The sequence below is a fragment of the Temnothorax longispinosus genome, chromosome 7 (assembly GCF_030848805.1).
Source record: "Temnothorax longispinosus isolate EJ_2023e chromosome 7, Tlon_JGU_v1, whole genome shotgun sequence".
NCBI lineage: Eukaryota > Metazoa > Arthropoda > Insecta > Hymenoptera > Formicidae > Temnothorax > Temnothorax longispinosus.
This window is the reverse complement of record NC_092364.1, coordinates 1264290-1281354: the sequence shown is the minus strand read 5'-3', so window position 1 is coordinate 1281354 and position 17065 is coordinate 1264290. Positions and strand designations below refer to the sequence as shown.

General features: G+C 45.0%; 2 protein-coding genes across 19 annotated transcripts in view; one reads left to right on the top strand and one right to left on the bottom strand.

The window, feature by feature from the left end:
- Positions 1-362: 362 nt before the first annotated feature.
- Positions 363-3906, bottom strand: Faf2 (Fas-associated factor 2). The gene is made up of 8 exons (XM_071783818.1): positions 3029-3906; positions 2857-2937; positions 2332-2557; positions 1818-2004; positions 1557-1730; positions 1353-1448; positions 896-1208; positions 363-704 (listed from the first exon to the last, which is right to left on the bottom strand). The coding sequence occupies exons 1-8, from the start codon at positions 3089-3091 to the stop codon at positions 540-542; spliced, it is 1305 nt and encodes a 434-aa protein (XP_071639919.1). The 5' UTR covers positions 3092-3906; the 3' UTR covers positions 363-539.
- A 323-nt stretch (positions 3907-4229) lies between these two features.
- Positions 4230-17065, top strand: part of Cap (Cbl-associated protein) — a 74659-nt gene continuing 61823 nt past the window's right edge. For 9 of the 18 annotated variants that reach the window (XM_071783740.1, XM_071783747.1, XM_071783746.1 and 6 more), the window contains exon 1: positions 4232-5384. In XM_071783740.1, coding sequence (XP_071639841.1) covers positions 5289-5384 — 96 coding nt within the window. In that variant the 5' untranslated portion in view covers positions 4232-5288. Of the gene's footprint in view, positions 5385-15466; positions 16229-17065 lie in introns of those variants that run through there. The other 9 variants (XM_071783755.1, XM_071783753.1, XM_071783749.1 and 6 more) reach the window with 8 other exon arrangements.

Genomic DNA, 17065 nt, shown 5'->3' with positions numbered 1-17065 from the left:
TTTATCCAAGCGTCGAAATTCAATCGTAACATACATATCACTGCTCTTTTAATATTGACACAAGTTTAGTGTTAGTGTCGAAAGAGAGATATAAAAGAAATGGTTAGTACAATTTTTTTACGAGATCATTTTGTTACGCAAAAAAATTTTAATATATATTCCTATCTATCATTTCTTCTTTCACTTATATGAAATGCATTTTTCAATAAATGCGATGGTCAAAGTACCGATTGTTAATTTAAATAAGCTGCATTTACAGACACACCTTTTTCCCCCCTTTTTTTGATTCCTATCTTTCGGTATATTTTGTGCAATCATATTTTTCATCCAGTAAAGTATACCTCACATAAAGTACTAGAATGTATCAAATATATATATATTATGTATACATGTGTGTGTATATGTGTGTGTGTTTACATTTTGTGTATATAAGCTGCATGAGCTTGTGTCTCTTGACAAGTGTCTTTCACATGACAGTATCATTTTTCCTGTGGAATGATACTAAAACTTGAAGAATGTCGTATCGAAATGAATTGCGATTAGTCGTCTAGATCGTTAACGTGAAGGACCTCTCTATGGGTTAAACCGGCATCCGATAGAGTCAAGATGTCTCTACAAGGATAGAGGATTCTTCTGGGATAGCTCGTTGTTATCTCGAAACTCGCTGGAGAATCTGGTTGGCTGAATATCCAGTGATAAACGTCCTGAAAAAGATAAGAAAATAACCCTTATTTTCATTGTATATCATTATTTCGCTAAGTTAATAATAACAAATGATTGCTGCAATTATGTATGTACGAATGTCTAATAAAAAAAAAACTTCTGCAAATTGTTCATATATTAATTAAAAATATTTCTGATTCATGTTTACGATTGTTTATATTCGCAATTATACCTTGACTGTATCGGTCATAAGAAATCTTCTTTTCATCGTTCTTTCTCCAAGCTTAATTTGAAGGTGACACGCATTGGGATTAGATGGTTGCGGCTCGAGTGGCACTTTGCCAATAGTCAGTTCTTTCTCGATACGTATACGTTGTATCTCCAGCTCTTGAGCGTTCAACTCTTCCTTCTCTCGGGCCTCTTGCTCCTCGCGTGCTCTTCGTTCCTCTTCTCTTATGCGATCTTTCTCCTGATCCGCGCGCAACGACTCCTCGTAAGCGCGATCCTGTTGTTGCCGAAGCGATTGCGCCGCGCTACGTTCCGCTCTAAAATACCAATCAAAAGATACGATAAATAACATTCATTTCCCCAATCTTTATACATTAGCAGATTTTCAAAAGGTAACACAAGTTTTGCATCATTGCCAGATTTATTTCCAGATCTTAAATCTTACGAAATATTCCAATTACCTGTCTCGACGTGCTTGGATCAGATTAATTTCATTACGTTCTATGATCGTTTGCAATCGCGACATTAAATCAGCGGAAGATGGTGCGCCTTCCAATCTGTAAGATAGAAAAACAAGTTTATGTATTAAGTTAAATAAATTGTAAATATTGAAATAATACACAAATGTTTGTTTTAAAGTATGCAGACACATCAGCTTTACGTACCGACCGACTATTGTCATTCTATTGTCCTTTAGCACGATCAGCGCTAGAAAGGGATATGAGCCCAATTTGAGTGCTTCCGCGACTTTGTAACCCTCTCCGGACTTTACGTTACATGCCCAGAACAAAGTATGGATATTTATATATCGTATCACTTCTGGATCGCACAATGTATTTCTGAAAAAGATACATTTCTCATCACATTATATATTTTATGTACATGCTGTCTATTAAAAAAGTAATTGCAAGTAATCATAGGATTACCTGCACCATTGGTCGACTTCTTGAGTCTCATCCTTATGCAGATATACCAACAGAAATCTCAATTCTTGTTTCGCGTCCGAAAGAGCTTGGCTGTAGGAGCCCTGGTAAAATACTGGGTGAGTGTTACCGTAACGCTCCTCATACGATCTAATAAAGTTGACTACATCTTCCACTGGATCGGCGGACACTTGGAAGATATCATTTATTTGCTTCAATTACAGTGCATGAATTATAAATTTACACGTACACACGGCGACAAGAATAATGATTATCGTAATCTTGAATTATCGAGATTAAGTCTTATCAATTTGTAATCAGTAGATTACTATTATCTTGCAAGGTTTTAATTGAATCTAAGTAGCTTAGAGAAAAATTTGCGCTTCTAAACATTTATTTTGAGCACAATAATGAAATATCCTACATAAATCTCTTTGTCGATTCTTAAGAAATTGAAATTGACTCGTAAACGGAATGAACGTAACGTTCATTATTGTGTGTTGTATACATTACTTACCAGGTCTAACATTTCTCTTAAATATTGCAAAAAGTAGTTGTAGGATACTGCTCACTAGATTGTAACACATGGAAAAAATGTAGGATAAGAGACCGCCGCCTCCACCGGAGCTTCCTGGGTAACTAAAATAAATTCTGGAACTACTGTCATCTACAACCTGTGGCGGGCGGGCACGCGAGTCCTGTGCGTACATGGATGGTCTGCCTTCGTACAAGTTCAATTGTTCCTACAACACACAAAGTAAGCTCCTGCACACAAGAAGCATTTTGAATAACATAAATCAGAGCTCGTATGTGACATGTGACGCTTACATAAAGGCATCCATTGGGCAATATTGAAAAATTATCAGCAATAAAATAATAAATAAATATGCCGCTGCTCGTCACAAACAAAGAAAGGATACAGCTTCATTCAGTTATTCATTTCGGATGACGTTTGATATACGAAATTATATTAAAATATAGTGAATGGTGAAACGCCGCAAGAACAGATTGAGAGATACACAAGGGAGATAATGTACGATACCTGAACCGCCACTTCCAGGTTCCAGTTGTGCCTCTGCAAAACGTCTCTGCATACCGAGAGGTCTTCGATGCCGGTGAGATCCTGGAGGTAAATCATTATGTATCGTTATTCACGATAACGAATATCGGAATAAGGCGCGTGACCTTAAGATAAAGAACGTAGAACCGCGTACCTGAAACTGCAGTACTTTCTCGGTTTGATCGCCGCTGAGCTCCCCCAGGGCGAGGTCTGCCATCGCGACGTTTCCCCCGTCCGTGGGTATCCGTTGGGTGCGAAACGTTCGGAAAATCCGGCTGTCGTGCGCGCAGTTACGTCGAGCTCATCAGCTGATGTTGGGATCGCATACGCGGCGTAGGTTATAACGCGGGATCGTAACCATTTGGTTACGGCGGCGTGTACCCCGGGCGGGAGTTAACCTCGTGCGTTGTCCCGAGCCAGTCCCGAGTCCCCGAGCGCCAAGTCCCTCGAAGACGTCACGACGCGGCGGTGGTACACCTCATTTCTCCGCTCCGTGCACGATGTTTTCCGATGTCATGGCTTTCCACGGGTACAATTTACAATTTCAATAATTTCATGCTCGTCTCTCATGAGAGTCTCGCTGTACTACGACAGCCAACGATCGGCGCTTCTCGGCACCTCGCGATTGGCGGATCGTGTTTATCGAAATCCCCCAAATCCTCGTATGGACGCGCCTTTAAAGTCACTTGATAGTGACATTTGACGACTGGACGTTTTGCACCGTTACGTCATTTCGCCAGCATTTTCCGCGCGAACGAATTAAAGCTTCGGCGATCGCGCGAAAATTTCCTGACAAGATGGAGTTCGGCTTTCATCGCGTTAGACCACGTATATGTAGCGAATGAAAATGAGATGAAATGAGTAAGAAGATAAAATTATAGACGTTTATTTCGATATATTGTATAACTACTTGCTTCTGTTTTACAAATTGACGTCGACCATGTAATCGCAGCGACGCGTTTATCTTCCTTCGCAGACACCCTTCCTTCCTTCCTTCCTTCCTTCTTTCTCTTCCCCAATTCCGCCATTTTCGTGTCCCTAAGCATAAAAGAATATGAATTCCTTAAAATGCTTTATAATCGGGAATGTCGTTCCAGAAATGGATTAAACGCTATAACTAAAGAATGTTTATATAAAAGTATATTTTATCTCATCTTTACGCACTGTTAAATTCGTAGTGTCAAATTATACTCAAATTGAGTCGTTTTAACAATTTCTGTAGATCGCCACTGCTCCTACTCAATATGTCGTTAATTTAATTAAAACAGTAGATGAGTTAACTAATATTTTAAAATAATAAATTTCGACACGCATGGTAGTTAAAAATAACAAAATGTTACCTGACTCAAGGTATTGGTTTAAATTTCATCCTTTAGTATTTTACAGTGCGGTTACATTATATCTAAGTAATATGTTTTATTTTCTAGGACATCAAGAAAAAAGGATAGTCTTTTGCGGTAAAGAAACAAAAAGAACGAGTTGTTCTAGGACTATCTAAGCGCGTAACAAACTTTTTTCGTTCGATGGGAGGGGGCAGGAGGGAATCCGTGATAAACGGGCGGTAGTCAGTGTTGATCGCCCGTGAAAATGTTGAGAGAGTACGCGTCGTGTGGAGAACAACGATAAAGCGCAAAAGGAAAAAATAAAAGCGCGTGCGGGATATAGATAGAAGACGGTACCGGTGGAGAACTCTGGGCCTAAAAAACCAGAACACGTATTGCGACGAATCGTTTCCTCTCTCGAGAAAATATTCTATAACAAAAGTCAAAGAGAGATTCTAATAAAAGCAAAATTCCAGGAATGATCTCGCCAAACGATTCCGAGAAAATCGCGAGGCAGAGAGAGAAATTGTGCTCGGGGCAACGGGAGAAGCCTCCGAATTGCGGTCCTGGTCCTGGGGAGGCCACGCACCCCCGCGGAGTGCGAAACCAGGTGGGCGGGCGGGGAGGGTGAGAGGGCGCGCGTACGCGCGCGGATTACTACGCGCGCGGGGGCGTAATGGCGAGGGTGGGAGGAAGGACGCGCGCCGTCAGTTCAACGCGAGCCACGAACGAGTGTGGGTCGCGCGTGTGTGCGCGCGTATTGTACGTGCGTGCGTGCGATTTAACGTCGCGTTTTGCATCGGTGGGCGTAAACGGGGCCCGTCGTCGACGACGACGACGATGGGATTTCGCGCCTGATTTCGCGTCGCCGGACCGGAGTTTACTCCGGACCGGAGTTACGCCACGCCGAGAAGCGTCGCCGTCGTCTCGCCTCCCCACCCTCCCCGCGCGGCGGTCCGCGCGATGCGGGCTCGAGTGTCGCGAACTTAGCCGCGCATACACGATTATTACGCGACGCGACGCGACGTGTGACGTGACGCGGGAAAGACCGGATGCGCGTGTCGACGGTGCGAGCGGGGGTGTCGACGCGGGATGAGCGCGAGGGAAGTCACCCTCTACGGCGGGTCCCCCTGGGGCTTCCGCATGCACGGCGGCTGCGACACGCATCAACCCCTGCGCATCTCCAGGGTGAGTGAACGTATCACACTATCACCGATACATTCTGTCCCGCGGTCACGTGATAGCGGAATCGAATAATTGCGTTTTTGTCTTTGAAAGATTACAGCCTGAACGTATCTGCGTAAATGTTTCCTCTCGCGGTCACGTGATCGCGCGATTTTTTAAACGAATATATATTTGCAAGATTATCTTGAACATAGATCATAGATCATGTACCCATGTACGGAGCGGATTGTGTATTTTTTGATAAAATGATGTATGTACAAACGATACATTATAATCATATATATATACATTGCATAAAACTATAATTATTGCATAACGAAATACTGTATGTCTGATCATTCCACGCATGATGTTAATTGTTATTAATGATAGTAATTATTTGTTTGCTTTTAACCAAAGCGCGTCAGTCGTGTAATTTATGTGCGACGCAATGCGTGATGCAGAGTGGAGTTAGTATATGTAATCATAATTATATTACATCCCGAATTTGAATATTTGACGAGGGCATATTGCTAAAATCGTTAATTAACAAATATCGCATTACACGTATATAGCTCAATCCGCATTTCCGACTCGTCGCATTATTAATGTCGACCAACATTCGACTCGTTGAATTTATCCGTCGGATTATATCTCCGCCGGAGTTTGTCGCGCTCCTCGCGAAAGCGCCGTGATTGCGGGGAAAAATAAAGAAAATAAATAGGAGGAAAGAGAAAGACGCTTGAGAACGCAGCTTCTGCTACTCGCTATTATCCAATTTGGGTCCCATCTTGGGCTTACCCCGTTTATCACCGTGAGCGGTGAAAAGAGATAATCGCGCGAGTGGAAAAAGTTGCATTGATCCGCTTCGTGTCGCGCGGTATACTTTTATTATTATCACTGAACGCGCCACCGTAATTTTCCTCGCGACCACTGCAAATCCGTGTATACCCACTTTTCGTATCAACTTCATCATTCTATAAACGATTCTTCCAGTTTACGGACATAGAACTGTACGTCCTATTTCTTGTTTTCACGAAGATAATTATGTTACATATTCAAGACGAAATATCGCGCAATTCTCCAACTCGCCGCCGTAATTTTCTTCGCGATCATTGCGGATCTACTTACGTGCAGACTTTGTTCTACGGACAATTCTTTTAATTTATGAGAATAGAAACTTTTCATATTTTTGTTTAGAAAGACATTAGTTTATATGCAGGATGGTACAGCGCTGTTAATTTCGTAGTGTCAAATTATCCTCAATTCGAGTCATTTTTATAACCATTCCTATAGATTGCCGCTGTTACTTAACGTGCTGCTAATTTAACTGAAACAATGTTAATTTAATTAAATCAATGAAGTTAAAATACTGTTTTGCGTTAAAATGATAAATTTCGACACACATGGTAGTTGAAAATAACGAAGTGTTATTTAACTCAAGGTATTAGCCCACATTTTATCTTTTAATATTTAACAGCGAGATGAGTTGTGTAATTTTTAAATGCGCGATTAGAAAATCCAAGCGAGATATAAACGCGGCTTCCTGTTTGTCCGACGGTAAATTAAAATGAGATCGGTGATTTATATTCAACGTGTATGCATAATCACAAGACGACGCGCGGGATTCTGAAATGTTCCACTCGCGGAACGGCTACTAGCTACGATTTCAGATAGTTACGATTTGATCGAGCCACGGCGAAGGTCGACGACAAGAGCCTTGACGTGACTTTCTTGCCTCGTTCTACCTGCCGCCACGTGCCTCTATAATACCGGCGAATCTCGTTCTGTTCGAGCGCGTAATTTTCCCTTATCGATCCGACCACGTGTCTAATGTTGATTATAAAGATAACGCGAATTGGAGCGAAGGCGTGGAAGATGGCGATCTCGCGATTCTCGCGGAACCATTCGGAATCGTTCTCTTTCTGCGCAGTTAAAATTGGTCCACTATTAAATTCGTAGGGTCCAATTATATTCAATTTGAGTTATTTTTAACCATTCCTATAGGTTACTGCTCCTATTCGATATATCGTTAATTTAACTAAACCAATGGAATTAATAATTCTGTTTTGTGTTAAAATAATAAGTTTTGACATATACATATATACATGGTAGTTGGCAATAACCAAATGTTATTTAACTCAAGATATTGGGTTTAAATTTTATCCTTTAATATTTAACAGTATTGTTGACGAATGTCAAACGTTCTCGCAAACGTCCGCGATTCTCAAGCCGACGTTCTTGGAATTAAATTCCGATCTGCCTATCTGTCTATTTAGGGATTGAGGCTTGATATAGCCCGCTATATTTTAAGATTGTAGTCAGCAGTATTTCTGACTAATCGAATTTCGATCCCGCCACGTTGTGAGTGATGGCGTGTCGCGCTCGCAGAATCGCGTTGGAAAAAAATTTCGTTTGGTGTTCAGTTTCGAGGATATTTCTCACGTGCGGCTTGTCCGCCGCTGTACAACACGACACGCGACCTTTTGTTATGTAACGTAGGTGATGTTGTGACGCGGCAAATGATTCATAAACGCTACGTGCGCGCAAATTGCGGCGCGCGCCGTGAAATAGAACTTTGTTTGAATTGCGTATCGTGCGCGTGACGCGAATATAACATTTACAACGTTAACGCTCGATATACACTTCGAGCTCGGGACGCGGAAACATTCCTCCCTAGCCTAGACCGTGGGTCAAAGATCGCGCTAAAATTGCGGCAGTTTGCAGTATATTTTCGACTCGGCGAGACACATGTTCTGTATCATCGCGTTGGTATTTTCACAGAGTTTTCTCCGATAACGATAGTCTTAAGATTTACTCAAGGATCAGAGCGTGTATCTCGCAACACATTTACGACGTTTAAACGTTCGATTAAATCCCGCGTTCAGATTAATTGTTCGATTAATTGTTCCGTGTTTTCAGATCGATAAAGAAGAGATTTGTTCTATAAACGAACACGTGAAGGGGTTACATAAATTTACAAGTTTAGGGAAAATTTATTATGTTTCATTATAATTTATTGTGATTTATTATGTTCATTGTTGTAACGCTTTCGTGCAATCTCAAGTTTGCTGCCGCCGAGCACTGACGCGAGGATTACGCGCGCCTGCACCGTGTGTACACAGCTTAAATTCAAGGCTTAGCTTCACCCGATCGGTTAATGTTGCTCGACGAAGTGGTACAACGACGTTCTTTCACATACGGCCCGTCTAAGCACTTATCAGTGCCGTCTGTGCAGAAAATTATCCTCTCTTGAGCGAGCAGCACGTGTTCGGCATTAACGTTTCGTACTGTGTTTCGTATCACGTCGAGCGTACACGGGATATATCGTCGCCGGCGAATTAAGAAAAGTCTATCCCGCAGGAATGACTAATTCGCTGCATTTAGACTTAGCAAGCGCACGAGCGCCGGAGTTCAATATATTGCGATCACGTACTCATCACCACGTTTTCGTGAGCGATGGTGTGTGAGTTTGAGAGAAAATAAAAGCAAGGTACAACCCAAGAAAATAATAAGATTAGCGAGAATAAGAACGAGACACACACGCGTTTGATATCGATGGAGCAAGATAGTAAAAACTAAAGCTCATTTGTTTTATTTGTACTTCTTGATAAGAAGGCAAATACAGTCTTAGCCAAAACTTTACTAGGCAACCTATTAAAATAAAGTATTTCAAAATAAACATTTACTTTTGGAAGAAATAGAATATCACTTAGCCCCAACAATTTTCTCTTATTTTTATGCAATTTATTAAACAACTTTTAAACAATAGAAGTCTTTCCTGGGATTTAGTACAGCATAATGATTATGAGGGTGCCCCTAATAATTTTGGCCAAGGCTATAGATGTAGGGATAAGATGACTTTTTGTCCATGTTCTTAAAAATTATTATCTCGACTCATCGAGTTGCATTTCAAAGGCGGAAGACGAACCGCGGAAGGAAAACGAAAACGGAAGAGTATCGCGCGACATTGACATCGCGTTTCAAGGCCGCACGTAGGCAGCAGAAACTGGCACGCATCCGTGACGCAATCGTATGAACCTGTGTAACGTGAGGAGCGTCTCGTACCACAATTAGTGCACGTCGTTGCGCACCGCGAAAGGCAAACCCGCGACACACCGGTTCTCGGTTGATTGGCGTTACGCGACGTCTCACCTCTTTTCTGTTTCTTTTTTCCTTTTCCTTTGCCAGGTCGTTACCGCGGAAGTCATCGTCCAAAGCCTCGTTCTCGCGCGCATTACGCCGACGCTTTTTTTTATCCGTTTTTGCGTCGGCGGTCTCTTTAATCCTTATACACGAGCGAGCCGCTCTCTCTCTCTCTCTCTCTCTCTCTCTCTCTCTCTCTCTCTCTCTCTCTCTCAATCAAGGGAGAACACTGCATAAGCGTCCGAGTGTAATTGGTGAAGGAGCCGTAACGCGGCGAGCGGACGAACGAAATTAATTTAATCAAGATTTATTCCCGGCGACAGAACGGATCGTTGTAATAACGAAATGAAATGGTCGGAGGGACTCAAGAACCTCAAATGATCTTTACGAGGCGTGTGCCATTTTTTTTCTCAGCCTGCGCTTCGTTCGCGGCGGAATGGCCCGCGGTTGATAATGGAGGCGGTTTATGCTCATGAGCGCAAATGGATTAAAGGCTGCGTCCCGCTGTTCTTCCGTCCTGCCGGTGGTCTTGATTAACACGGTGACCCTGTTAGCTATTGCGAGCCGAGCGCTATAACAATTGTACCGCATATAGCCTAATTATCTCTCAAGATGAGTATGTTGCTGGCTGCGCAATTTTTATGTCGATGGCTCGCGTTTCGCGCACCTTCAACTATGAATGCGGAATATTTACAAAATATCCGTATGCAGTTTTAAACTTTAATAACTTTGGATGTGTACGTGATGAACGGGCCTTGCAAATTGTATTTAAAAGTTTAATCCTTCAAACTTTGTCGCAATGTAGCGTAGAAGAAATAAAAATACATTTTTTTTTAATTCGTTAACTACTACGTATACTAATATCAAGTATACATACAAAAACTTCAGAAACCAAGTTTTCAAATGCCGTTCATCGCGTACATACATTTACCGTGTATGTCCAAAGTTATTCATTTAAAATTGTACGTGGTTTTTACAAATACTTTACTCTATATAATTCGGCCTGTAAAATATACGAATAGTGACGTGTACAAATTTCGCGTCGTCAAGGATTAAAGAGAAAAACGGCTGTTCCTGCGTGCTTTCCACGGGATCAGGGAGTTGCGAAATTTACGGCGAACGCGCCGTTAAATCCGCGCTATAAATGTTAATAAGACCGTTTCGGCCAGGAGCGACACATTTCACGAGGAAACTGAAATTCCACTTTAAGGCCGATCTCAGGTCCTAGCAACCGTCCTGGCCCCGTTCCAGAATCCTACTCTCGCGATTTCCTTCGTTGCGTTCCCGATGGGCGCCGCGCCGCGTTGCGATATTTCGTTATAATGCTCGCGCGAGGATATAAAACGTCCGCCGCCTCTGTTAGACCCTTTTCCTTTCCGCTAAAACCGAGATATGCAATCGACCTCGAGGAACGGGGAATTCCGCCGTCAAAATCCGACCTTTTACCGAGCGAATTAGTTGGCGCGACTCGTGTTTGCGTTGCCGAGAAGCTCGCGAGAATCCGACGGCCGCGGGTGTTCCGTTTCTTGCGTTGTCACTTCGTAACTTGTGTAACGTAAACTCTGAGCAGAATTTCCAGCTTCGGTCGACGACATTGCGCATATCCTCGCGTTTCCCGTTTCCTGTTTTCCATTTTGATGAAAGGTGTACCAGAAGTGAAACTTCATACGTACATACACCGGTCGCTCCGCTACCGCTTCTGGCGGAGAGCGCCGATTTAATTCATGCGCATATTTTTTTTTCCTCTCACTCGTAGCAATTTCGCGGAACATCTTGGGGCTTCTTTATGACGGAACTCGCCTTGCGGAACGTATGTCGAATGTATAAATAATCGCGGCATTTTCGATCTGCTGTGAAGCGCGCGCGGATAACTTATCCGCTATGTCGGGCGGTGACGGCGGTTAAATCCAACGAAAATAGACACGCAACACGGGTACAGTCGTTGCACCACCGCAATACGTCATTGTTTCGCTCGTCGTAACGCCCAAGTCAAACTAAACGTCCGCGCTCATCCACGGAGCTCGAGTAACGGACTTTATTATGAAAGCAAATAAATTATGGCATACCTTATTATTCCTCGCGCATTGCACTTCCCGCGGCGCCGCGCCGTGTCGCATTTCAAATGAGCCTGGCTCGCGCGTTTCTTAGATTAAACTTTATTTAATTATTACTTTTGTTTCAAGTGCCATAGAGAAATTCTCTCCTCATTGCCGAGTATACGCAAATCCGAGAGAAAACATTGATTTCTAACGGCAAGTTTCCAGTTTCCATCTGGCGTACGGCACAGACTTCACTTGGGTTTGCGAGAAATTCCGTTTCCGATGTTTTATCGTATTGAAAGTGCTTATCGTCGATACGTTAGCTCGTTTCGCATCCGTCGACGGAACGATCTGACCTCGACGTTCTGCCGAACGCGCGCAGAGTAGGATGCACATTATAGGTGGAGCGTGTGAGCGGGAGAGGTGAAGGGTTAAACAGCTCAATGCAATTTTTCCGGCGTGCGTAGATATTCGACGAACGAACGCTCGGGTTACGTATCGGGTATTAGAAACGGGCAGCTGCGTCTGCTTTCTCTCTCTCTCTCGTTGTACGCTGTACGGGGTATCAATTTGGTGTACTCGACCTTTCGACCCCGGGGCAAACGGCCATTAATTCACACTTATCTCCCGCCGCGCGCACTCGCCCGTTCACGAGTGGTTTCACCGCGTGCGTACATACACTCCGGCTGGACATCCACGACGAGTCTCGTTGACTCTTGGTACTCTCGATCGGTAGACGCGCCGCGGTAGTCATATACACGGATGCCACATTATAGTTAAAAATAGATATTCGCCGCGGGGCAAAGTATGCGTTAGCCTCAATGGATTCGATTGTACAGGCTCGCTTCTTGGAGGAATTTCAAACGCGCCGCGCTGCCCGTCGATCGCTTTTTGAACGCGCCCGACATTCTGATCCGCCGAAAATCATTTTGACGTCGAGCTGAATTACGTGCGAGCCGATTGGCAACTGAATAATAATTGATGAATAATCGAAACGGCACAGTAATATTCATTGAAACATACCGAAACGTGCAATGAAATAAATTTATAGTTGCATATATTTACACATCAATTCGATGTAAATTGTGCTTTCATACATTCGGTGTGTAAATACACCGAACATCTTGTGCGGTGAATTTATCACGCTTAAATTCGCAACGATTGAAATTGCAGCGCTGCATTTAACTTTATGTCGGATGATTCCAAATTACATATTATTTGCATACGAGGATTTCCGCGGTTTAGACCGCAAGAGATAGAAAGAGAGAACGGGGGGCTGCTGAGACGCGATTCATTGTTCAGAGCCGCGAGCGTGGAAACCGCTTCGCACTAACATTAACGTTAACGGCGACAAGTAACGCACCTCGATGCGCGACATGCGATGCTAATAGAAACTTGTAATATCTAAGTGTTTTGCACCGGCAACAACGACCATTGTCGTTAATATGCCCACATTCTCGAGAGAAGAGAGAAGAGAGAAAGAGAGGAAGAGAGAGAAATCTTGGAGAACACGAGGTGGAGTCGCCGCCGCCGCCGCCACCGCGCGCTTTGCTCCTTTCTATATACCGGTAAAAGTAATCGATCGCTGCCGCCGCTGCCGCCACCGCCTGCAGACTCGCGCAGCACGCTTGCAGCTCTGCACACCGGGCTGCATAAGAGTAGGCGTCGGCGCCCCGTGTCGTCGCTACGCCACTGGTTGCGGCATTGGCCTTAGAAATACCCCGTCCCAGCATCGATATCTTTTCTCTTGATACTAAATATCCGTTAGCAATCTTTCGGAGTACTGGTTAAAGCGCCGATATTTTAAGATTGCTATTCGACAGGTTCGAATCATATACACTGTTAAATATTAAAGGATGAATTAATACCTTGACTTAAATAACATTTTGTTATTTTTAACTACCATCATGTGTGTCGAAATTTATTATTTCAACTTCATTGATTCAGTTAAATTAATGACATATTGAGCAAGAGCAGTGGCAATCTAAAGGAATGGTTAAAAATGACTCAAGTTGAATATAAATAAATAATTTAACACGAATTTAGTAGTATAGATCTATACTATTAGATATTAGATATACTATTAGATATTATCAGAAACTTTTCTTAGAAATGCCAACTCTACATGACAATAGCCAAGTCCTTTATAATAACAATGACAGTAGTAACGAATGAAGATATCGGTGTCGTTAAAACTGAAACATCTTCGGGGATGATGAGGCGAGGTACGTCATTCGCCGAAGGCACGGTTATAATTGTATGCATTCGATCGCGGAGCATAAGTTTGATGTCCGGCCATAAATTCGCCGACGATCTTCGCCGCGCGGCCGCGGCGCGAATAAATGCGAGAGAGCCGCCGCGCCGCCCGGGCTCGCCTCTAATGAATAATGGAAGGCGCAATTCCAAACACCTGATAACACCTTTTGTTCCCTATCGCTACGAGCGCGATAACGACAAGGTCAGGGAATATATTGCCGTGACGGGCAATCACGATACCCGCGCGTTTACGATCCCGGAGCGCTTATCCCGGAGAGAAGGAACGCTCTTTGTATATACATACATTATGTCAGGAATCTCGCGAAGAGGTTTACTGCGCCTTGATTGCACGTCCGCTTTCGTAACGGCTGCGCGTGCATTACTTCGCGTCGGCTAAGAAATTCTTCTTCGAAGCGGAAAAATTCCGCTCCAAGACCACGCGAGGAGACTTAAAAAATGCGAGGAAGGAGCGCGTTACGATTTAGGGCCGTCAGTTACGTCAGCGGGTATCTGGGCCACTGGGGTTTAAAGAGCCCTTTTTGGCGTAATCCCAAAGCGCGAAGCGCGAGGATCGACGACGAGGGGGACGGTCAGCCACCTCGTCGCGACGCGACGGTGCGGCGTGCGTTTCCACGCGGCGAAGGCGAAGTGCCTTTGAATGAGCTCTAGGGGCAAACGGCCGCTAATAGCATTTTGACGAGCCACTCGTACAACATACGACCCCGGTTGGGTGTTGTATGGACGACGGTTAGGCCGCGTCGGTCTGCGGTGGCGTGCGTTCCGCGGGCGCAGGAGGGGCCCCTGCCTCTCGCTCTTTAGTTGATTGGTCATTCCGGCCCGGGAGAGTCAGTGACTCACTCGGGCCTGCATTCTCCCTCGTCGACGTTGCCCTCGCCCGCGCCCGCGCCCGCACCGCGGCGAGAGTGCTCAGTGTGTGCCATGCTCGCCCCGTTTCGAGGCTAGGCGCTCACTTACGCCCGCATAACGCGCGGGCTACGCCTCTCCGCAGCCCTGTCGTCTACTCCCGATACTTATCGTCGTAGAACGAGTTAGCGGCCAGGGCCGTGAACGACGCGAATGACCCTGAAGAAGATTTTATTGGAGAACCGGAGAACAAAATTTGATTATCCCCTTTCGCATCCTTTGGAACTAGGATTCCGATCCTTTCTTATCGAAAATTTCATCGTTCACGAGATTTCATCTCTTTTCCATTATTACTATCTTGATCACAAAACCTTTTGATATGAAAGTGTCGATATCAAATACTTCAAAGTTAAAATGGGTTTATAATGAGAATTTTGAAGAACAGGTCCGACCGAAATTATCCTGTGAAATCTTTTTCAACACGTTATCTTTCTCCGAGCATACCACGGGCTCCATTCTTCCTTCTCGGAGTCTCGATAGAGCCTCGCTGGTACGGGCCTGAGGGTCCCATATGCCTTCGCCGCGTCGAAGCAGCCGTGCCGTCGTTTCTTGGGCCAGTGGCAGCGATTCCTCGGCCGCGTGCGATCGAGAGACGTGCTCCGACCGCCGCGGTTCGTTCGAGGCGCACGTGTTCCTTCAGACCGCGTAATCATCGAATTCGCGATCGCGCGCTCGTTATCAGGGCGTACCTCGATCCCGTATCTGTCGTATTATTAATGGACTTTTAATTCCGTGCTATCGACATATCGTGGACGGGCGGAAAACGGGGAGACTGTGGACGCCTTATCGAAATTTGCGTCGTTGTTTCGACGTCAGTGCCGAGAAACGGGAGAGTGACGCTGATAAAAGGAATACGATGAATGTACCGAACGATTTCAAAGCGGAAACGGACACCTGAGTCATTATCGATGGTGCGGGACTCGCTAGCGGTTTTTTTTTCACCGCTCGGAAACAGGGAAAGCTCTGTGCTATGCGTATACGAGATACTACCGCGCGTCGAGTCGGAGAGCGTCCGGGAAAACGTCGCGCGCGGCCGAGAAACGCGGAAGTCCACGCTCGCGAGGCGGTCGTGGAATATTCGAAGTGCGCGTCTCGAGATTAGGCGGCGCGGCCGAGGATAGATAAATTTCTCGCTTTAACATCCGTGTGACGTTAAACAAGAGAAACGAGCGCGATTTCGACACTCAAGACGTGCGTGCGTGTGTTTCCTTTCGAGGAGGAAAACCGAGAATTGTCAGCTCTCGCAATCCCGAGGCGAGACAATTCGAGAGTGAAACTGTATCAACTGGTGGAGGCAAAATTGCATCCGGCGTTACAGTCGGATCGTGCCTAACGATGATTTAAGAAAGTGCGCGGCGCGTTTGTGCGAGCCGAGTACCATCGCGGAGATACAATCGCGCGAGAGGCTGAGAGGAGCGAGATCGCGATCAAGAAAAATCATTCACAATGGTTCACACGAGTTACGCACAGTGGGCCTGTTTGCCGAGCACGTATCGGAAAAAGGTACGCTTATCTCAACACGATTTGCGATTTGCGATTACGCGCGCGCCAAAGAAGGAAAAATAGCACATTAAGGAAAAATAGATCGAGCGCTTGTCGCTCGCGAGATAAGAATTAATCCAGATTAAACGGGTCTGGCGTTGAGCGAATCTTTGAAAAGGATCTCGGAGAATATAATTCCTACGTAAAAGCCGACCATTTATCTCTCGAATCAAAGGCGTCTGACCCAGTTCTTCTTTCTTTTTTCTTTATCTCGCGGGACCTCTCGTTCGTATGACGAATATCGCGAATAGTTTCCGCGGAATCGGATTCTCTCTCGCCCACAGCCAGCCGGCGGGGATTACGTTCCTTCGAAAGGTGCCTCCAATTCCGTAACAATCGTAACTCAAGCGAACGCCCGAGGCTTTAATTGCCGAGCGAGCACCGAGCGAGAGCCTTCTCTCTCAATCGAGGGCCGTGGCTCGCGGCGCTACTCGGGAAGCAGACGCTGCTATTTATCGGCGCACACGCAGGATATAATCATCCAGCGTACGCAAAAAGGTCCGATCCGAGAACGTCGACGATTAATAGGCAGAGAACGACGGGATTAGCGAAGGCGAAGTGTAACGGAAGCGCCTGGCGACGTCGTCGGGGCGCATCCCTCGATTTCTCCGTCCAATTCATGATACCCGAGTAACCCGAGGCGCGATTGGAAAACGCAAAGACATCCCGACGATTCGTCGGAACGCACGCCGGATATAAATCAAAACCTTTTTAGATCCGGCCCGGATAGAATCGGTGTACGTTCTCCACTTCGGAATAGGGTATCGTGAAAGTATATAGCTCCGCAAATATTTGCGC

What these genes read in the sequence shown, in the direction of transcription:
- Faf2 (XM_071783818.1), bottom strand. Translation starts at nt 3,091, where the DNA reads ATGGCAGACCTCGCCCTGGGGGAGCTCAGCGGCGATCAAACCGAGAAA. An exon ending in AGAAAGTACTGCAGTTTCAG is followed by an intron (nt 2,938 to 3,028) that starts GTACGCGGTTCT and finishes ATTTACCTCCAG; the next exon opens with GATCTCACCGGCATCGAAGA. An exon ending in GAAGTCGACCAATGGTGCAG is followed by an intron (nt 1,731 to 1,817) that starts GTAATCCTATGA and finishes TATCTTTTTCAG; the next exon opens with AAATACATTGTGCGATCCAG.